Here is a 23,680-nt window from a genome sequence, read left to right on the forward strand (position 1 = left end):
GAGACAGAGAGAGAGCGAGAGAGAGAGACAGAGAGCCAGAGAGCCAGACAGAGTGAGCTGCTGTGGAATAAGGATTCTTATCTTTAAAAGTTAGCGCTCACAGGAAAATAAATTCCCCGAAGCAAAATTGGGGCGGTAACGAAGCGAAATTGGAAAGTGAGAGAAGGCTGAGGCTCCAACACTTAAATCCACTCTTTGTTTCACTCCAGCTCCACTCCAGAGCCACTCCAGCTCCACTCCAGCTCCACTCCAGCTCCACTCCAGGTCCACTCCGGGTCCACTCCAGAGCCACTCCAGAGCCACTCCAAAGCCAATCCAGCTCCACTCCAGAGCCAATCCAGCTCCACTCCAGAGCCATTCCAGCTCCACTCCAGAGCCACTCCAGCTCCACTCCAGAGCCACTCCAGCTCCACTCCAGCTCCACTCCAGAGCCACTCCAGCTCCACTCCAGCTCCACTCCAGAGCCACTCCAGCTCCACTCCAGAGCCACTCCAGCTCCACTCCAGAGCCACTCCAGAGCCACTCCAGCTCCACTCCAGCTCCACTCCAGAGCCACTCCAGAGCCACTCCAGCTCCAGAGTCACTCCAGCTCCATTCAAGAGCCACTCCAGAGCCATTCCAGCTCCACTCCAGCTCCACTCCAGCTCCACTCCAGCTCCACTCCAGCTCCACTCCAGAGCCACTCCAGAGCCACTCCAGCTCCACTCCAGCGCCACTCCAGAGCCACTCCAGAGCCACTCCAGAGCCACTTCAGCTCCACTCCAGCTCCACATATTCTGCACTGGTGTTAGGAGGAATGTGTGTGTAGGTGCAGCTGCTTACAATATAGTATGATCTATTATAACATGTCTGTAGTGTGCAACTGTAGTGTGCGTCTGTAGTGTGCGACTGTAGTGGGCGACTGTAGTGTGCGTCTGTAGTGTGCGACTGTAGTGTGCGTCTGTAGTGTGCGTCTGTAGTGTGCGACTGTAGTGTGCGACTGTAGTGTGCGACTGTAGTGTGCGTCTGTAGTGTGCGTCTGTAGTGTGCGTCTGTAGTGTGCGTCTGTAGTGTGCGACTGTAGTGTGCGTCTGTAGTGTGCGACTGTAGTGTGCGACTGTAGTGTGCGACTGTAGTGTGCAACACACACCTTTTTGAAGGCCAGTTCAGTGTGGTCGGTGGAGGCCCAGGACACCCATCCTTTACTATTGTCTCTGGCCTCCTTCAGTAGGCCCCGCACCAGCCCCTCCATGAGTGTGTGGTAGGACCCTTCCTCCTCCTCCTCGTATGTCTTACACAGCTCGTTCAGAGGGGGCGCTAGTAACTCAGCCTCCATGTAGGAGTTCGGAGACTGGCTCACCGTCTCCTGTGGGATCTGAATGGGACAGGAGAAACAGCTATGAAGTATATCAGCTATGAAGTATATTTGAAACTGTAAGAACAGACTGGTTAACTAGGTTATATCTGGGCCAGGATTCAAACAAACTGGTTAACTAGGTTATATCTGGGTCAGGATTTAAACAAACTGGTTAACTAGGTTATACCTGGGTCAGGATTCAAACTAACTGGTTAACTAGGTTATATCTGGGTCAGGATTTAAACAAACTGGTTAACTAGGTTATATCTGGGTCAGGATTTAAACAAACTGGTTAACTAGGTTATACCTGGGTCAGGATTTAAACAAACTGGTTGACTAGGTTATACCTGGGCCAGGATTTAAACAAACTGGTTAACTAGGTTATACCTGGGCCAGGATTTAAACAAACTGGTTAACTAGGTTATATCTGGGTCAGGATTTAAACAAACTGGTTAACTAGGTTATACCTGGGTCAGGATTTAAACTAACTGGTTAACTAGGTTATACCTGGGTCAGGATTTAAACAAACTGGTTAACTAGGTTATACCTGGGTCAGGATTCAAACAAACTGGTTAACTAGGTTATACCTGGGTCAGGATTTAAACAAACTGGTTAACTAGGTTATACCTGGGTCAGGATTCAAACAAACTGGTTACCTAGGTTATATCTGGGTCAGGATTTAAACAAACTGGTTAACTAGGTTATACCTGGGCCAGGATTTAAACAAACTGGTTAACTAGGTTATACCTGGGTCAGGATTTAAACAAACTGGTTAACTAGGTTATACCTGGGCCAGGATTTAAACAAACTGGTTAACTAGGTTATACCTGGGCCAGGATTTAAACAAACTGGTTAACTAGGTTATACCTGGGCCAGGATTTAAACAAACTGGTTAACTAGGTTATACCTGGGCCAGGATTTAAACAAACTGGTTGACTAGGTTATACCTGGGCCAGGATTTAAACTAACTGCAACAGACAGACATCCACAGCAACAAAAAAAGCAATTTCTGCAAATGTCAGTGAAAGGCTCTTTAAATGTGCAGTGCAGTGTCAGTTTGTGTGAATCCTGACCCAGGTATTAGCTAGGCGCTATAGGACTGTAAAACCTCTTGAAAAAGACATTGGGCAGACAGACAGACAGACAGACAGACAGACAGACAGACAGACAGACTGACAGACAGGCAGACAGGCAGACAGGCAGACAGGCAGACAGACAGGCAGACAGGCAGACAGGCAGACAGACTGACAGACTGACAGACAGGCAGACAGGCAGACAGGCAGACAGGCAGACAGACAGGCAGACAGGCAGACAGGCAGACAGGCAGACAGACAGACAGACAGGCAGACAGGCAGACAGGCAGACAGTCTCACCTCGAACAGGTGTTGGCACTCAGTGATCATGTGAGACAGGCCCTGTGTGGCAGCAAGGTTCTCATTAAGGTCCTTCTGGTCTGGCCGACCAGTAGCATACTTCCTCTGGATGGACCTATAGGAGGAGAGGAGGGGAGGAGTTAGTAACTGAGGGGAACTAAACCCCATCTGTTATAAATAAACTCCATCTGTTATAACTAAACCCCATCTGTTCAAACTAACCCCCATCCGTTAGAACTAAACCCCATCTGTTAGAACTAAACCCCCATCTGTTAGAACTAAACCCCCATCTGTTAGAACTAAACCCCATCTGTTAGAACTAAACCCCATCTGTTATAACTAAACCCCATCTGTTCAAACTAACCCCCATCTGTTCAAACTAACCCCCATCCGTTAGAACTAAACCCCATCCGTTAGAACTAAACCCCATCTGTTAGAACTAAACCCCCATCTGTTAGAACTAAACCCCAGCTGTTAGAACTAAACCCCCATCTGTTAGAACTAAACCCCCAGCTGTTAGAACTAAACCCCCAGCTGTTAGAACTAAACCCCCATCTGTTAGAACTAAACCCCCAGCTATTAGAACTAAACCCCCAGCTGTTAGAACTGAACCCCCATCTGTTAGAACTAAACCCCCATTTGTTAGAACTAAACCCCCATCTGTTAGAACTAAACCCCCATCTGTTAGAACTAAACCTCCATCTGTTAGAACTAAACCCCCATCTGTTAGAACTAAACCCCCAGCTATTAGAACTAAACCCCCAGCTGTTAGAACTGAACCCCCATCTGTTAGAACTAAACCCCCATTTGTTAGAACTAAACCTCCATCTGTTAGAACTAAACCCCCATCTGTTAGAACTAAACCTCCATCTGTTAGAACTAAACCCCCATCTGTTAGAACTAAACCCCCAGCTGTTAGAACTAAACCCCCAGCGGTTAGAACTAAACCCCCAGCTGTTAGAACTAAACCCCCAGCTGTTAGAACTAAACCCCCAGCTGTTAGAACTAAACCCCCAGCTGTTAGAACTAAACTCACATCTGTTAGAACTAAACCCCCATCCGTTAGAACTAAACCCCCATCCGTTCAAACTAAACTCCATCTGTTCAAACTAAACCCCCATCTGTTCAAACTAACCCCCATCCGTTAGAACTAAACCCCCATCTGTTAGAACTAAACCCCATCTGTTAGAACTAAAACCCCATCTGTTAGAACTAAAACCCCATCTGTTAGAACTAAACCCCATCTCTTAGAACTAAACCCCCATCTGTTCAAACTAAACCCCCAGCTGTTCGAACTAAACCCCCATCTGTTCAAACTAAACCCCCAGCTGTTAGAACTAAACCCCCAGCCGTTAGAACTAAACCCCCATCTGTTAGAACTAAACCCCCAGCTGTTAAAATAGACATTGTTAATGCAGTACAGGTTAGCAGATGTTCTGTGTGTGTTTTATCAGTCGTGTTTACAGGTATACAGCGTCCAACTAAATGCTTCCTGGCCGGTTCCTTCTAAATTGTGCACTCAGAATAAGAGTGTGTGTGTGTTTGTTTGTACCTGGGGCACAGGTTGCCGTTCTTCAGTATGTTGAGATGGAACAGAGAGGGGCCCAGACACACAGCCAGGTTCATAGGGGTCATCTGGTTCTCCTCGACACAGGAAGTGACATCGCGCAGAAAGAAGAGCAGTGTCTGGAGCACTTCCCTGTTCTCGTCTGACATCAGCAAGATGGCCGCCCTCACGGCCTGCAACCTGTGCTCATTAGGTACGTCTAGAGCGAGAGAGAGAGAGAGAGTTCACTGACTTGTCGTTGTTGTGAGTTTTTCATCATGTTAGTTTGTTAAATATCCTTGAACAATCTGTAGTTTTATAAACTGCATAAAACTGAATATATATATATTTTTAAACAATACGCCAACTAAGAGGTGATCAGTCATATCTTTGAAAAGCATTAAATTGAGAAAGGGAATTATAAATGTGTGGTGTTTTTTTTATTTTTATTTATTTTTACCTTTATTTAACCAGGCAAATCAGTTTAAGAACAAATTCTTATTTTCAATGACGGCCTAGGAACAGTGGGTTAACTGCCTGTTCAGGGGCAGAACGACAGATTTGTACCTTGTCAGCTCGGGGATTTAAACTTGCAAACCTTCCGGTTACTAGTCCAACGCTCTAATCACTAGGCTACCCTGCCGCCCCATTGTGGTGTGTGGTGTGTGGTGTGTGTTCTTACACTGGTAGATGTGTAGGAAGGTCTCTCCCAGCTTGCTGGTCAGTAGAGGTTCTGGAAGGTCTCTGAAAAACTGTTTAACCATGTCTGCTACGTCGTACGCTGACTGGTCCTCGTAACACACACTGTCAGGACTGGTCTCACACTCCTGTCTCAACGCCTGGATACGGGACTTTACACCGGACTTACGAAACAGACCCACCTAGAGAGACAGGTGGAGAGAGGGAGAGGAGGGAGAGGGAGAGGGAGAGGGAGAGGGAGAGGGGGAGGGGAGGGGAGGGGAGGGGAGGGGAGGGGAGAGGGAGAGTTGCACTCCTGTCTCAAAAGTCACAAGACTTAAACTCAACTTGCAAAACTGTTAGCATGTTAGTGTGCACACATACACAGTGTGTGTGTGTGACATATGTGTGTGTGTGTGTGTGTGTGTGTGTGTGTGTGTGTGAGAGACTAGGTAAATGGTGTGCGTGTGTGTGTGTGACTAGGTAAGGTGTGTGTGACTAGGTAAAGGGTGGGTGTGTGTGTGTGTGTGTGTGTGTGTGTGTGTGTGTGACTAGGTAAAGGGTGTGTGTGTGTGTACCTGGTCAAGGCAGTGCATTCTGAGATGACTCAGGGCCTGCTGTAGACAGAGGGGTAGAGGGTAACCACAACGCTGTGTATGTACTATGAGGGGAACCCCAAACACACCCTTCTCTCTACTGTCTTCAACCTTCATACGCTTCAGAAACGTAGGAACAGACCTGGGAGAGAGAGAGAGAGAGGAGGAGAAGATGACTGTGTGTGTGTGTGTGTGTGTGTGTGTGTGTATATATATATACAGTGCCTTGCGAAAGTATTCGGCCCCCTTGAACTTTGCGACCTTTTGCCACATTTCAGGCTTCAAACATAAAGATATAAAACTGTATTTTTTTGTGAAGAATCAACAACAAGTGGGACACAATCATGAAGTGGAACGACATTTATTGGATATTTCAAACCTTTTTAACAAATCAAAAACTGAAAAATTGGGCATGCAAAATTATTCAGCCCCTTTACTTTCAGTGCAGCAAACTCTCTCCAGAAGTTCAGTGAGGATCTCTGAATGAGCCAATGTTGACCTAAATGACTAATGATGATAAATACAATCCACCTGTGTGTAATCAAGTCTCCGTATAAATGCACCTGCACTGTGATAGTCTCAGAGGTCCGTCAAAAGCGCAGAGAGCATCATGAAGAACAAGGAACACACCAGGCAGGTCCGAGATACTGTTGTGAAGAAGTTTAAAGCCGGATTTGGATACAAAAAGATTTCCCAAGCTTTAAACATCCCAAGGAGCACTGTGCAAGCGATAATATTGAAATGGAAGGAGTATCAGACCACTGCAAATCTACCAAGACCTGGCCGTCCCTCTAAACTTTCAGCTCATACAAGGAGAAGACTGATCAGAGATGCAGCCAAGAGGCCCATGATCACTCTGGATGAACTGCAGAGATCTACAGCTGTGGTGGGAGACTCTGTCCATAGGACAACAATCAGTCGTATATTGCACAAATCTGGCCTTTATGGAAGAGTGGCAAGAAGAAAGCCATTTCTTAAAGATATCCATAAAAAGTGTCGTTTAAAGTTTGCCACAAGCCACCTGGGAGACACACCAAACATGTGGAAGAAGGTGCTCTGGTCAGATGAAACCAAAATTGAACTTTTTGGCAACAATGCAAAACGTTATGTTTGGCGTAAAATCAACACAGTTGAACACACCATCCCCACTGTCAAACATGGTGGTGGCAGCATCATGGTTTGGGCCTGCTTTTCTTCAGCAGGGACAGGGAAGATGGTTAAAATTGATGGGAAGATGGATGGAGCCAAATACAGGACCATTCTGGAAGAAAACCTGATGGAGTCTGCAAAAGACCTGAGACTGGGACGGAGATTTGTCTTCCAACAAGACAATGATCCAAAACATAAAGCAAAATCTACAATGGAATGGTTCAAAAATAAACATATCCAGGTGTTAGAATGGCCTTGTCAAAGTCCAGACCTGAATCCAATCGAGAATCTGTGGAAAGAACTGAAAACTGCTGTTCACAAATGCTCTCCATCCAACCTCACTGAGCTCGAGCTGTTTTGCAAGGAGGAATGGGAAAAAATGTCAGTCTCTCGATGTGCAAAACTGATAGAGACATACCCCAAGCGACTTACAGCTGTAATCGCAGCAAAAGGTGGCGCTACAAAGTATTAACTTAAGGGGGCTGAATAATTTTGCACGCCCAATTTTTCAGTTTTTGATTTGTTAAAAAAGTTTGAAATATCCAATAAATGTCGTTCCACTTCATGATTGTGTCCCACTTGTTGTTGATTCTTCACAAAAAAATACAGTTTTATATCTTTATGTTCGAAGCCTGAAATGTGGCAAAAGGTCGCAAAGTTGAAGGGGGCCGAATACTTTCGGAAGGCACTGTATATATGTATATGTGTGTGTGTGTGTGTGTGTGTGTGTGTGTGTGTGTGTGTGTGTGTGTGTGTGTGTGTGTGTGTGTGTGTGTGTGTGCCTACCAGGTCCAACCATGTTTGTTAGACGTGGAGTATTTCTCCATGATGGCTGTGAGTCGGAGCAGAGAGAACTTCTTGAGCAAGCTGAGCTGGACAGCTGATTGGGTACTGATCTGTAGCGAGGAGTCTGATTGGCTCAGACGGTCAGACAGGCGGAAGCTCGGCCACCGGTGACTAGAGAGAGCGAGAGAGACACAGACAGAGAGAGAGAGAGACAGAGAATTTCTTTATTGTTTTGAAACTTCTGTATGTGTGATGTTTACTGTTCATTTGTATTGTTTATTTCACTTTATATATTCACTTCATATATTATCTACCTCACTTGCTTTGGCAATGTTAACACATGTTTCCCATGTCAATAAAGCCCTTGAATTGACTTGAATTGAGACAGACAGACAGAGAGACAGAGAAAGAGACAGAGAGAGGGAGAGAGGGAGAGACACCGAGACAGAGAGACAGAGTGAGCTGCTGTGGAATAAGGATTCTTATCTTTAAAAGACTAGTTGTTCATGTTTCTGCTCTCAGCAAGTTTAAAAGGTTTCAGAGAGACTGACCAGGATACATACAGGTCAGAGAGACAGACACTCACCGTGGTCTCGTTAGAGAGACAGACACTCACCGTGGTCTCGTTAGAGAGACAGACACTCACCGTGGTCTCGTTAGAGAGACAGACACTCACCGTGGTCTCGTAAGGGAAGCTCCCACTCCAGAGTCTCTCCTCTCTCTGGTCCCTGTAGGGTCCGTATCATTTAGGGAGACCCCGTCTCTCTCACCCTCTCCCCCCTCCTCCTCGTTCCCTGCCTCCCCCTCCTGTCCCTCTGTCAGCATTCTGCGACTCCAGTGGTCTACAATCTGCTGCAGACCGCTGACGTGACTGATGATGTCATCCAGGTGGGGGAACAGGTGATCGTCTCGGTCCACATCTAGCAGGTCACCTGTGGACGCGTAAAGGTGAGACCCAGGGACGTTGTCATACACACTCACCCTGCTGCCACTCGGAGCTCCAGGACAGGGAGGCTTCTTGGACAGAGCCGTGCCTTCCCAGGGGGAGCCTTGACTGGGGTAGAGCGGAGAGGGAGAGGGGGTCTGGCGCTGGTGGTCGGTGACAGGGGCTAGGCTCTCTATAGACAGGGCTTTGGGGAAGGTGCCTGGTTTGTGGTCCTTGGGGATGTGGACCAGCAGGTCCTCGTATGAGCGGAAGTGGAAGTGGTTCCTGCTGAACAGGCTCTGTTGTGCTTCAGTCCTCCGGCCATGGGGGGCGCCAGAGAGCAGCTCCGTGTCTTCTAGGTAAACACGTCCTCTTTTAGGCCGAGGCTTAGAGACTCTCTGCCTCACACTAGGACTCATGGAACTCACACTGCTTGTCTCTGATTGGCCCTCGTTGCCATCTCCATGGGCAACAGGGGATGTGATGTTGTCTGATTGGTGGAGAGGATGAGGACTGCCATCTGATTGGTTGATGGGGACACAGTGGAGTGTCTGTAGTGCCTGGGGATCCTGCCCCTGTAAGACCGGCCCACTGATGACCAGAGCCCGTCCACTTCCTGTCTTCCTCCTGAAGGACGGCCCCCACGTACGCATCATCTCCATGCGACGCAGGAAGGACTTCGCCGGACCCCGCCCACCCTGGCCATGACGGCTGCTTTTGATTGGTAGAGAGTTGTAGTGGGACATGTCCCTCGGAGGCTGGTAAAAACAATAATTAAATATATATATAATTACTCGCTTTACACAATACATCAGCAAGATCACTAAAAATCACATCTCAAAATAGAGCTACTTAATGATAGATCCCTCACTTCAAAGACAGTTATAGTCAATCAACTAATCACTGATCAAAGTCCTGATGTGATTGGCCTGACTGAAACATGGCTTAAGTCGGATGAATTGACTGTGTTAAATGAGGCCTCACCTCCTGGTTATATTAGTGACCATATCCCCCTGCACATCCCGCAAAGGCGGAGGTGTTGTCAACATTTAAGACAGAAAATGTACATTTACAACAAAAAACGACGTGTTCGTCTTTTGAGCTTCTCGTCATGAAATCTATGCAGCTCAATTACTTTTTATAGCTACAGGCCTCCTGGGCCGTATACAGCGTTCCTCACTGAGTTCCCTTAGCTACAGGCCTCCTGGGCCATATACAGCGTTCCTCACTGAGTTCCCTTAGCTACAGGCCTCCTGGGCCATATACAGCGTTCCTCACTGAGTTCCCTTAGCTACAGGCCTCCTGGGCCGTATACAGCGTTCCTCACTGAGTTCCCTTAGCTACAGGCCTCCTGGGCCATATACAGCGTTCCTCACTGAGTTCCCTTAGCTACAGGCCTCCTGGGCCATATACAGCGTTCCTCACTGAGTTCCCTTAGCTACAGGCCTCCTGGGCCATATACAGCGTTCCTCACTGAGTTCCCTTAGCTACAGGCCTCCTGGGCCATATACAGCGTTCCTCACTGAGTTCCCTTAGCTACAGGCCTCCTGGGCCATATACAGCGTTCCTCACTGAGTTCCCTTAGCTACAGGCCTCCTGGGCCATATACAGCGTTCCTCACTGAGTTCCCTTAGCTACAGGCCTCCTGGGCCGTATACAGCGTTCCTCACGGAGTTCCCTTAGCTACAGGCCTCCTGGGCCATATCAAATCAAATCAAATTTTATTTGTCACATACACATGGTTAGCAGATGTTAATGCGAGTGTAGCGAAATGCTTGTGCTTCTAGTTCCGACAATGCAGTAATAACAAGTAATCTAACTAACAATTCCAAAACTACTGTCTTGTACACAGTGTAAGGGGATAAAGAATATGTACATAAGGATATATGAATGAGTGATGGTACAGAGCAGCATAGGCAAGATACAGTAGATGGTATCGAGTACAGTATATACATATGAGATGAGTATGTAAACAAAGTGGCATAGTTTAAAGTGGCTAGTGATACATGTATTACATAAGGATACAGTCGATGATATAGAGTACAGTATATACGTATGCATATGAGATGAATAATGTAGGGTAAGTAACATTATATAAGGTAGCATTGTTTAAAGTGGCTAGTGATATATTTACATCATTTCCCATCAATTCCCATTATTAAAGTGGCTGGAGTTGAGTCAGTGTCAGTGTGTTGGCAGCAGCCACTCAGTGTTAGTGGTGGCTGTTTAACAGTCTGATGGCCTTGAGATAGAAGCTGTTTTTCAGTCTCTCGGTCCCAGCTTTGATGCACCTGTACTGACCTCGCCTTCTGGATGATAGCGGGGTGAACAGGCAGTGGCTCGGGTGGTTGATGTCCTTGATGATCTTTATGGCCTTCCTGTGACATCGGGTGGTGTAGGTGTCCTGGAGGGCAGGTAGTTTGCCCCCGGTGATGCGTTGTACAGACCTCACTACCCTCTGGAGAGCCTTACGGTTGAGGGCGGTGCAGTTGCCATACCAGGCGGTGATACAGCCCGCCAGGATGCTCTCGATTGTGCATCTGTAGAAGTTTGTGAGTGCTTTTGGTGACAAGCCAAATTTCTTCAGCCTCCTGAGGTTGAAGAGGCGCTGCTGCGCCTTCTTCACGATGCTGTCTGTGTGAGTGGACCAATTCAGTTTGTCTGTGATGTGTATGCCGAGGAACTTAAAACTTGCTACCCTCTCCACTACTGTTCCATCGATGTGGATAGGGGGGTGTTCCCTCTGCTGTTTCCTGAAGTCCACAATCATCTCCTTAGTTTTGTTGACGTTGAGTGTGAGGTTATTTTCCTGACACCACACTCCGAGGGCCCTCACCTCCTCCCTGTAGGCCGTCTCGTCGTTGTTGGTAATCAAGCCTACCACTGTTGTGTCGTCCGCAAACTTGATGATTGAGTTGGAGGCGTGCGTGGCCACGCAGTCGTGGGTGAACAGGGAGTACAGGAGAGGGCTCAGAACGCACCCTTGTGGGGCCCCAGTGTTGAGGATCAGCGGGGAGGAGATGTTGTTGCCTACCCTCACCACCTGGGGGCGGCCCGTCAGGAAGTCCAGTACCCAGTTGCACAGGGCGGGGTCGAGACCCAGGGTCTCGAGCTTGATGACGAGCTTGGAGGGTACTATGGTGTTGAATGCCGAGCTGTAGTCGATGAACAGCATTCTCACATAGGTATTCCTCTTGTCCAGATGGGTTAGGGCAGTGTGCAGTGTGGTTGAGATTGCATCGTCTGTGGACCTATTTGGGCGGTAAGCAAATTGGAGTGGGTCTAGGGTGTCAGGTAGGGTGGAGGTGATATGGTCCTTGACTAGTCTCTCAAAGCACTTCATGATGACGGATGTGAGTGCTACGGGGCGGTAGTCGTTTAGCTCAGTTACCTTAGCTTTCTTGGGAACAGGAACAATCGTGGCCCTCTTGAAGCATGTGGGAACAGCAGACTGGTATAGGGATTGATTGAATATGTCCGTAAACACACCGGCCAGCTGGTCTGCGCATGCTCTGAGGGCGCGGCTGGGGATGCCGTCTGGGCCTGCAGCCTTGCAAGGGTTAACACGTTTAAATGTCTTACTCACCTCGGCTGCAGTGAAGGAGAGACCGCATGTTTTCGTTGCAGGCCGTGTCAGTGGCACTGTATTGTCCTCAAAGCGGGCAAAGCGGGCTTATACAGCGTTCCTCACTGAGTTCCCTTAGCTACAGGCCTCCTGGGCCATATACAGCGTTCCTCACTGAGTTCCCTTAGCTACAGGCCTCCTGGGCCATATACAGCGTTCCTCACTGAGTTCCCTTAGCTACAGGCCTCCTGGGCCATATACAGCGTTCCTCACTGAGTTCCCTGAATTCCTATAGGAACTTGTAGTCATAGCAGATAATATTCACATTTTTGGTGACTTTAATATTCACATGGAAAAGTCCACAGACCCACTCCAAAAGGCTTTCGGAGCCATCATCGACTCAGTGGGTTTTGTCCAACATGTCTCTGGGACCTACTCACTGTCACAGTCATCAGCATTCCCCAAGAGAGGATGGCTTTCACTTCAGCAGTGATAAATTCATTAACTTCTTTGAGGAAAAGATCATGATCATTAGAAAGCAAATTACAAATTACGGACTCCTCTTTAAAACTGTGTATTTCTCGAAAGCTCAGTTGTCCTGAGTCTGCACAACTCTGCCAGGACCTAGATCAAGGGAGACACTCAATAAAGCCTCTCTATATTGAATTTGTGCTAAACACAGCTGCTAGAATCTTGACTAGAACCAAAAATGTGATCATATTACTCCAGTGCTAGACTCCCTGCACTGGCTTCCTGTCAAGGCAAGGGCTGATTTCAAGGTTTTACTGCTAACCTACAAAGCATTACATGAACTTGCTCCTACCAATCCCTCTGATTTGGTCCTGCCGTACATACCTACACGTACGCTACTTTCATGCCGACCCTAGGAGGGGTGTGTCACTTGAGTGGGTTGAGTCACTGACGTGATCTTCCTGTCTGGGTTGGCGCCCCCCCTTGAGATCTTTGTGGTCTATACTCGGCCTTGTCTCAGGATGGTAAGTTGGTGGTTGAAGATATCCCTCTAGTGGTGTAGGGGCTGTGCTTTGGCAAAGTGGGTGGGGTTATATCCTTCCTGTTTGGCCCTGTCCGCGGGTATCATTGGATGGGGCTACAGAGTCTCCCGACCCCTACTGTCTCAGCCTCCAGTATTTATGCTGCAGTAGTTTATGTGTCGGGGGGCTAGGGTCAGTTTGTTATATATGGAGTACTTCTCCTGTCTTATCCGGTGTCCTGTGTGAATTTAAAAATGCTCTCTCTAATTCTCTCTTTCTCTCCCTCGGAGGACCTGAGCCCTAGGACCATGCCTCAGAACTACCTGGCATGATGACTCCTTGCTGTCCCCAGTCCACCTGGCCGTGCTGCTGCTCCAGTTTAACCTGTTCTGCCTGCGGCTATGGAACCCTGGCCTGTTCACCGGACGTGCTACCTGTCCCAGACCTGGTGTTTTCAACTCTCTAGAGACAGCAGGAGCGGTAGAGATACTCTTAATGATCGGCTTTGAAAAGTCAACTGACATTTACTCCTGAGGTGCTGACCTGTTGCACCCTCTACAACAACTGTGATTATTATTATTTGACCCTGCTAGTCATCCATGAACATCTAGGCCATGTTCTGTTATAATCTCCACCCGGCACAGCCAGAAGAGGACCGACCACCCCTCATAGCCTGGTTCCTCTCTAGGTTTCTTCCTAGGTTCTGGCCTTTCTAGGGAGTTTTTCCTAGCCACTGTGCTTCTACACCTGCATTGCTTGCTGTTTGGGGTTTTAGGCTGGGTTTCTGTACAGCACTTTGAGACATCTGATGTAAAGAGGGCTTAATAAATACATTTGATTGATTGAGTACATGAGATATAGGAGGCAGACATGAAGACAGACGTACCTGGTAGGGCCCGACCAGCGATGCCATAGAGACCGAGTCAGGGAGCATGGCTCCTAGAGATTCTTGGCTGTAAAGAGAGGATATATCCGTGATCTCTGGTTCGCTGATGTCCGTTAAGACGCTCTCACTGCTCACCGTGCTCCGCAGGAGTCCCTCCCCCTCGCCCTGACACCCCTCAGGGTTGCTCTCATTGGGCGAGCCCAGCAGGAAGTGCATGTCCTGGAGGCGGGACCAGCGCCGGCTGTTCCACTCAAAGGTCCATCTCTTACTGATGGCCAGCGGGTCCTCGTCTGAATCATCAGTCTGGAGAAAGTATATTATATTACAGCATGTATTTACTATAGACCGTTTTCCACGACACACTAACGCCACACACAGATGAGCGCTAAGAAAGCGATCTTCAACATAACCTCGATATATATTTTCATTACTTCTTAAAATAACTTTTGGGGGGGGGTTGTAATATACTTACAATTATCTTTCGATTCTTGCTTGAACAGTCTCTAAAATTATATTATTGGTTGTGATCTTTGCAAAATAAGAATTTTGGTTTCAGCAGTTGTTGTTAGCTAGAATGCTAAAGCTCATTGATATATGCTGTAGCAAAAGCTAGCCAAAGAGACGTTTTTTACTGGTTGAAGTTGAAGTGTTTTGTAAGTATAATGCAGTGGATTTGCGGCGATGACAAACATTATATTAAGCAGGACATTCAAACGAGCCTTAATATCCCATTGTCATCCAAACGTAATGTGAACTTTACGAACATGGAGAGACGTTTGTTTGTCGTTAATTAGAATTCCCCACTGTTCTGCCAGCAACTTGCGCGGAAAAACACAGAAAGGGATCTATTGCAAGACACATTTCTCAATCGTAAACTACTTTATGAAAATCACAAAACACTCAATATTTTGAGTTAAAAAATCATTTAAAAAAACGGCCTATTATTATAAATGGGTCAAAGTGCAACAACAAAAGCTTTGGTTGTTCTCTTTGAATGGTGCTATATCCATAACTTACCACACGGTGGCAGCACCGACTAGCTTTCTGAACTGGAACAACGTAAAAGCTCTGGCCACAATCCACTTCCCCATAATATTAATGTCATTCATATTTCACTGATTCCAAGATGACAATGAACAACAACAAAATGACAAACAAAAAAAATGCTACATTTTCTCTCATCTTATCTCAGCTCCAAATACACTGTGAATGGTGTTAAGATGAGATAAAATAAGACTTTTAACTGACTTCTTCATTCACCAAGACACCAATTAGGAGTTAATAAAGGACAGGATATATACATAAGAGAGAGAGAGAGAGAGAGAGAGAGAGAATGAGAGAGAGGGAGATAAAGAATGAGAGATAAAGAATGAGAGAGAGAGAATGAGAGAGAGAGAAAGAGAGAAAGAGAGAAAGACAGACAGACAGACAGACAGACAGACAGACAGACAGACAGACAGACAGATAGACAGATAGACAGATAGATAGACAGATAGATAGACAGATAGATAGACAGATAGACAGATAGGGGAAGAGAGAAAAGGTGGAACATAAACAACAATATTATCTGTTTTTTTATCTTGCCAGCAGCATACCACCCTGCATATCACCCTGCATATCACCCTGCATATCACCCTGCATAACACCCTGCATAACACCCTGCATACCACTGCTGGCTTGCTTCTGAAGCTAAGCAGGGTTGGTCCTGGTCAGTCCCTGGATGGGAGACCAGATGCTGCTGGAAGTGGTGTTGGAGGGCCAGTAGGAGGCACTCTTTCCTCTGGTCTAAAAAAAATATCCCAATGCCCCAGGGCAGTGATTGGGTGCCGTCTTTCGGATGGGACATTAAACGGGTGTCCTGACTCTCTGAGGTCATTAAAGATCCCATGTCACTTATCGTAAGAGTAGGAGTGTTAACCCCGCTGTCCTGGCTAAATTCCCAATCTGGCCCTCAAACCATCACGGTCAACTAATCATCCCCAGTTTACAATTGGCTCATTCATCCCCCTCCTCTCCCCTGTAACTATTCCCCAGGTCGTTGCTGTAAATGAGAACGTGTTCTCAGTCTCCTCTCCCCTGTAACTATTCCCCAGGTCGTTGCTGTAAATGAGAACGTGTTCTCAGTCTCCTCTCCCCTGTAACTATTCCCCAGGTCGTTGCTGTAAATGAGAACGTGTTCTCAGTCTCCTCTCCCCTGTAACTATTCCCCAGGTCGTTGCTGTAAATGAGAACGTGTTCTCAGTCTCCTCTCCCCTGTAACTATTCCCCAGGTCGTTGCTGTAAATGAGAACGTGTTCTCAGTCTCCTCTCCCCTGTAACTATTCCCCAGGTCGTTGCTGTAAATGAGAACGTGGTCTCAGTCTCCTCTCCCCTGTAACTATTCCCCAGGTCGTTGCTGTAAATGAGAACGTGTTCTCAGTCTCCTCTCCCCTGTAACTATTCCCCAGGTCGTTGCTGTAAATGAGAACGTGTTCTCAGTCTCCTCTCCCCTGTAACTATTCCCCAGGTCGTTGCTGTAAATGAGAACGTGGTCTCAGTCTCCTCTCCCCTGTAACTATTCCCCAGGTCGTTGCTGTAAATGAGAACGTGTTCTCAGTCTCCTCTCCCCTGTAACTATTCCCCAGGTCGTTGCTGTAAATGAGAACGTGTTCTCAGTCTCATCTCCCCTGTAACTATTCCCCAGGTCGTTGCTGTAAATGAGAACGTGTTCTCAGTCTCCTCTCCCCTGTAACTATTCCCCAGGTCGTTGCTGTAAATGAGAACGTGTTCTCAGTCTCCTCTCCCCTGTAACTATTCCCCAGGTCGTTGCTGTAAATGAGAACGTGTTCTCAGTCTCCTCTCCCCTGTAACTATTCCCCAGGTCGTTGCTGTAAATGAGAACGTGTTCTCAGTCTCCTCTCCCCTGTAACTATTCCCCAGGTCGTTGCTGTAAATGAGAACGTGTTCTCAGTCTCCTCTCCCCTGTAACTATTCCCCAGGTCGTTGCTGTAAATGAGAACGTGTTCTCAGTCTCCTCTCCCCTGTAACTATTCCCCAGGTCGTTGCTGTAAATGAGAACGTTGTTCTCAGTCTCCTCTCCCCTGTAACTATTCCCCAGGTCGTTGCTGTAAATGAGAACGTTGTTCTCAGTCTCCTCTCCCCTGTAACTATTCCCCAGGTCGTTGCTGTAAATGAGAACGTGTTCTCAGTCTCCTCTCCCCTGTAACTATTCCCCAGGTCGTTGCTGTAAATGAGAACGTGTTCTCAGTCTCCTCTCCCCTGTAACTATTCCCCAGGTCGTTGCTGTAAATGAGAACGTTGTTCTCAGTCTCCTCTCCCCTGTAACTATTCCCCAGGTCGTTGCTGTAAATGAGAACGTGTTCTCAGTCTCCTCTCCCCTGTAACTATTCCCCAGGTCGTTGCTGTAAATGAGAACGTGTTCTCAGTCTCCTCTCCCCTGTAACTATTCCCCAGGTCGTTGCTGTAAATGAGAACGTTGTTCTCAGTCTCCTCTCCCCTGTAACTATTCCCCAGGTCGTTGCTGTAAATGAGAACGTGTTCTCAGTCTCCTCTCCCCTGTAACTATTCCCCAGGTCGTTGCTGTAAATGAGAACGTGTTCTCAGTCTCCTCTCCCCTGTAACTATTCCCCAGGTCGTTGCTGTAAATGAGAACGTGTTCTCAGTCTCCTCTCCCCTGTAACTATTCCCCAGGTCGTTGCTGTAAATGAGAACGTGTTCTCAGTCTCCTCTCCCCTGTAACTATTCCCCAGGTCGTTGCTGTAAATGAGAACGTGTTCTCAGTCTCCTCTCCCCTGTAACTATTCCCCAGGTCGTTGCTGTAAATGAGAACGTGTTCTCAGTCTCCTCTCCCCTGTAACTATTCCCCAGGTCGTTGCTGTAAATGAGAACGTTGTTCTCAGTCTCCTCTCCCCTGTAACTATTCCCCAGGTCGTTGCTGTAAATGAGAACGTTGTTCTCAGTCTCCTCTCCCCTGTAACTATTCCCCAGGTCGTTGCTGTAAATGAGAACGTTGTTCTCAGTCTCCTCTCCCCTGTAACTATTCCCCAGGTCGTTGCTGTAAATGAGAACGTGTTCTCAGTCTCCTCTCCCCTGTAACTATTCCCCAGGTCGTTGCTGTAAATGAGAACGTGTTCTCAGTCTCCTCTCCCCTGTAACTATTCCCCAGGTCGTTGCTGTAAATGAGAACGTGTTCTCAGTCTCCTCTCCCCTGTAACTATTCCCCAGGTCGTTGCTGTAAATGAGAACGTGTTCTCAGTCTCCTCTCCCCTGTAACTATTCCCCAGGTCGTTGCTGTAAATGAGAACGTGTTCTCAGTCTCCTCTCCCCTGTAACTATTCCCCAGGTCGTTGCTGTAAATGAGAACGTGTTCTCAGTCTCCTCTCCCCTGTAACTATTCCCCAGGTCGTTGCTGTAAATGAGAACGTGTTCTCAGTCTCCTCTCCCCTGTAACTATTCCCCAGGTCGTTGCTGTAAATGAGAACGTGTTCTCAGTCTCCTCTCCCCTGTAACTATTCCCCAGGTCGTTGCTGTAAATGAGAACGTGTTCTCAGTCTCCTCTCCCCTGTAACTATTCCCCAGGTCGTTGCTGTAAATGAGAACATGTTCTCAGTCTCCTCTCCCCTGTAACTATTCCCCAGGTCGTTGCTGTAAATGAGAACGTGTTCTCAGTCAACTTACCTGGTAAAATAACAGATAAATAAATACATCTTCCCCTACTATTTGTACTACAACTATTGGCACATTGCTAAAATAACACCTGAAATGTCTCTATCTTTTTTATAACCTCTCTCAGTGTAATATTTACTGCTAAAATCTAATGTTGTTCTGTATCCTCTCAATTTTGTTAATTTAACTTGCTTTGGCAAAGTAAACATGTTTCCCATGCCAATATAGCCCCTTTGAATAGAACGACGAAGGATCGAGGAACTCACTTTCTTCCTGGGGCGGTTGACGTCTAGTTTCATGGAGCAACACTTGTTCAGGGTGTTGAGACGTCTGAAAGAACAACACAGAGAGAGACATTCCTCAGGTCACACAGAGAGAGACATTCCTCAGGTCACACAGAGAGAGACATTCCTCAGGTCACACAGAGAGATATTCCTCAGGTCACACAGAGAGATATTCCTCAGGTCACACATAGAGAGACATTCCTCAGGTCACACAGAGAGAGACATTCCTCAGGTCACACAGAGAGACATTCCTCAGGTCACACAGAGAGAGACATTCCTCAGGTCACACAGAGAGAAACATTCCTCAGGTCACACAGAGAGACATTCCTCAGGTCACACAGAGAGAGACATTCCTCAGGTCACACAGAGAGACATTCCTCAGTTCACACAGAGAGAGACATTCCTCAGGTCACACAGAGAGAAACATTCCTCAGGTCACACAGAGAGAGACATTCCTCAGGTCACACAGAGAGAGACATTCCTCAGGTCACACAGAGAGAGACATTCCTCAGGTCACACAGAGAGACATTCCTCAGGTCACACAGAGAGAGACATTCCTCAGGTCACACAGAGAGACATTCCTCAGGTCACACAGAGAGACATTCCTTACGTCACAGAGAGAGACATTCCTTATGTCACACAGAGAGAGACATTCCTCAGGTCACACAGAGAGACATTCCTTTTGTCACACAGAGAGAGACATCCCTCAGGTCACAGAGAGAGAGACATTCCTCAGGTCACACAGAGAGAGACATTCCTCACGTCACAGAGAGAGAGAGACATTCATTGCGTCAGAGAGAGAGAGAGAGACATTCCTCAGGTCACACAGAGAGAGACATTCCTTACGTCACAGAGAGAGACATTTCTTACGTCACAGAGAGAGCGACATTCCTCTGTGACAGAGAGAGAGAGATTCCTTACGTCACAGAGAGAGAGACATTCCTTATGTCACAGAGAGAGGTCACACAGAGAGAGACATTCCTTACGTCACAGAGAGACAGACATTCCTTACGCCACAAAGAGAGAGACATTCCTTACGTCACAGAGAGAGAGAGACATTCCTTACGTCACAGAGAGAGACATTCCTTACGTCACAGAGAGAGAGAGATTCCTTACGTCACAGAGAGAGAGATTCCTTACATCACAGAGAGACACTAAGAAAGCTTTGTTGTAGAGCATTTTACACAAAATCCAGGGAGGGGCCAGCTGAGTATAAGATTGTATCATCTGCATAAATGGATGAGAGCTTCCTACTGCCTGAGCTATGTTGTTGATGTAAATTGAGAAGATCTTGGGGCCTAGGATCGAGCCTTGGGGTACTCCCTTGGTGACAAGCAGTGGCTGTAGACAGCAGATGTTCTGATTTTATACACGACACTCTTTGAGAGAGTTAGTTAGCAAACCAGGCCAAAGCCCCCTCAGAGACACCGATACTCCTTAGCCGGTCCACGAGAATGGAATGGTCTACCGTATCAAAAGCTTTGGCCAAGTCAATAGAAATAGCAGCAGAGCATTGCTTAGAATCAAGGGCGACATCATCGAGGACCTTTAAGGTTGCAGTGACACGGGAGTGGTTTCATCTTTTTTTGTTGAGTATATATAACCAGCTTCTCAGGCTCTATCTCAGTGTGCCTCATTATATACAGTACATTACGGTCCCTGACCATCTCATCCTTGCATGCATAACCACAGTCTTTAAGCAGACACAGCTCATAACCTGATCAACGATTCACTCCCTACCCATCTCCCTGCACTTTATCATGGGATTACTACCCATCTCCCTGAACTTTATCATGAGATTAGTACCCATCTCCCTGCACTGTATCATGGGATTAGTACCCATCTCCCTGCACTTTATCATGGGATTAGTACCCATCTCCCTGAACTTTATCATGGGATTAGTACCCATCTCCCTGCACTGTATCATGGGATTAGTACCCATCTCCCTGCACTGTATCATGGGATTACTACCTATCTCCCTGCACTGTATCATGGGATTACTACCCATCTCCCTGCACTTTATCATGGGATTAGAACCCATCTCCCTGCACTGTATCATGGGATTACTACCCATCTCCCTGCACTTTATCATGGGATTAGAACCCATCTCCCTGCACTTTATCATGGGATTACTACCCATCTCCCTGCACTTTATCATGGGATTAGAACCCATCTCCCTGCACTTTATCATGGGATTAGAACCCATCTCCCTGCACTTTATCATGGGATTACTACCCATCTCCCTGCACTGTATCATGGGATTAGTACCCATCTCCCTGCACTGTATCATGGGATTACTACCTATCTCCCTGCACTGTATCATGGGATTACTACCCATCTCCCTGCACTTTATCATGGGATTAGAACCCATCTCCCTGCACTGTATCATGGGATTACTACCCATCTCCCTGCACTTTATCATGGGATTAGAACCCATCTCCCTGCACTTTATCATGGGATTAGAACCCATCTCCCTGCACTTTATCATGGGATTACTACCCATCTCCCTGCACTGTATCATGGGATTAGTACCCATCTCCCTGCACTGTATCATGGGATTACTACCTATCTCCCTGCACTGTATCATGGGATTACTACCCATCTCCCTGCACTTTATCATGGGATTAGAACCCATCTCCCTGCACTGTATCATGGGATTACTACCCATCTCCCTGCACTTTATCATGGGATTAGAACCCATCTCCCTGCACTTTATCATGGGATTAGAACCCATCTCCCTGCACTTTATCATGGGATTACTACCCATCTCCCTGCACTTTATCATGGGATTACTACCCATCTCCCTGCACTTTATCATGGGATTAGAACCCATCTCCCTGCACTGTATCATGGGATTACTACCCATCTCCCTGCACTGTATCATGGGATTACTACCCATCTCCCTGCACTGTATCATGGGATTACTACCCATCTCCCTGCACTTTATCATGGGATTAGAACCCATCTCCCTGCACTGTATCATGGGATTACTACCCATCTCCCTGCACTTTATCATGGGATTAGAACCCATCTCCCTGCACTTTATCATGGGATTAGAACCCATCTCCCTGCACTTTATCATGGGATTAGAACCCATCTCCCTGCACTTTATCATGGGATTACTACCTATCTCCCTGCACTTTATCATGGGATTAGAACCCATCTCCCTGCACTTTATCATGGGATTAGAACCCATCTCCCTGCACTTTATCATGGGATTAGAACCCATCTCCCTGCACTTTATCATGGGATTACTACCCATCTCCCTGCACTTTATCATGGGATTAGAACCCATCTCCCTGCACTTTATCATGGGATTAGAACCCATCTCCCTGCGCTTTATCATGGGATTACTACCTATCTCCCTGCACTTTATCATGGGATTACTACCCATCTCCCTGTCCATCCGAGGTGAAGGAAATCCCTCTTTTTGTCCATTATTCTAACACCATGAAAACTCCCCCTTTATCTAGAACTCCTTGGCATCACTCTTCAGATAGTATTGGTTCTGTTTTCATGTCCAGACGCTTCTCTTGTTTTATCTTTACATTTATTATTCAACTCGCCACCTGCTTCCTGACTGCTAGCGTTACAGCGGAATAATGGTCTGGGGCTGTTTTCCATGGTTCTGGTCCTTTAGTTCCATTGAAGGGAAATTACATTCTAAATTATTCTGTGCTTCCAAATTTGTGGCAACAGTCTGGAGAAGGCCCATTCCTGTTTCAGCATGACAATGCCCCCGTGCACAAAGCGAGGTCCATACAGAAATGGTTTGTTGAGATCAGTGTGGAAGAACTTGACTGGCCTGCAAAGAGCACTGACCTCAACCACATCGAACACCTTTGGGATGAATTTTAATGCCGACTGTAAGCCAGGCCTAATCACCCAACATCAGTGCCCGACACTAATGCTCTTGTGGAAAGCCTTCCCAGAAGAGTGGAGTTTGTTATAGCAGCAATGTTCCAACATCTAGTGGAAAGCCTTCCCAGAAGATTGGAGGCTGTTATAGCAGCAATGTTCCAACATCTAGTGGAAAGCCTTCCCAGAAGAGTGGAGGCTGTTATAGCAGCAATGTTCCTACATCTAGTGGAAAGCCTTCCCAGAAGAGTGGAGGCTGTTATAGCAGCAATGTTCCAACATCTAGTGGAAAGCCTTCCCAAAGAGTGGAGGCTGTTATAGCAGCAATGTGAGAAAGCCTTCCCAAAGAGTGGAGGCAAACAACAGCAATGTTCATCTACAACAGGTTAACCAGTGAGGAACAAACAACATCACAGCAGCAAGATGTGTGACCCCATGACAACAGGTTAACCAGTGAGGAACAAACAACATCACAGCAGCAAGATGTGTGACCCCATGACAAATGGTTAACCAGTGGAACACAAACAACATCACAGCAGCAAGATGTGTGACCCCATGACAACAGGTTAACCAGTGGAACACAAACAACATCACAGCAGCAAGATGTGTGACCCCATTACAACAGGTTAACCAGTGGAACACAAACAACATCACAGCTGCAAGATGTGTGACCCCATGACAACAGGTTAACCAGTGAGGAACAAACAACATCACAGCAGCAAGATGTGTGACCCCATGACAACAGGTTAACCAGTGAGGAACAAACAACATCACAGCAGCAAGATGTGTGACCCCATGACAACAGGTTAACCAGTGGAACACAAACAACATTGTAAATACTTCTTTCATTATTTCCCCTTTCACACTTCTAATATTTGCACATTGTTACAACGCTGTACACAATAATTATTTAAAATATTTTGTGATGTTTACTGTTAATATCTGATTGTTTGTGTACCTTTTGTTTCGTTCTCTATTTCCACTTGATTTGGTAACGAAACACATGTTTCCCATGCCAATAAAGCCCCTTGAATTGAAATT

At 46.8% G+C, this 23,680-nt stretch overlaps 1 protein-coding gene across 1 annotated transcript in view; it reads right to left on the reverse strand.

Moving 5' to 3' along the window:
* LOC139419382 (stAR-related lipid transfer protein 13-like) overlaps nt 1–23,680 on the reverse strand; it is a 42,261-nt gene that overhangs the window by 5,061 nt on the left and 13,520 nt on the right. Inside the window, 9 exon segments of the mRNA XM_071169327.1 lie at nt 1,130–1,354; nt 2,710–2,824; nt 4,262–4,475; nt 4,938–5,136; nt 5,512–5,671; nt 7,465–7,635; nt 8,141–9,147; nt 13,833–14,135; nt 18,764–18,827. Coding sequence (XP_071025428.1) covers nt 1,130–1,354; nt 2,710–2,824; nt 4,262–4,475; nt 4,938–5,136; nt 5,512–5,671; nt 7,465–7,635; nt 8,141–9,147; nt 13,833–14,135; nt 18,764–18,827 — 2,458 coding nt within the window.

This window comes from Oncorhynchus clarkii, chromosome 10, assembly GCF_045791955.1.
Source record: "Oncorhynchus clarkii lewisi isolate Uvic-CL-2024 chromosome 10, UVic_Ocla_1.0, whole genome shotgun sequence".
In the NCBI taxonomy this organism is placed as follows: Eukaryota; Metazoa; Chordata; class Actinopteri; order Salmoniformes; family Salmonidae; genus Oncorhynchus; species Oncorhynchus clarkii.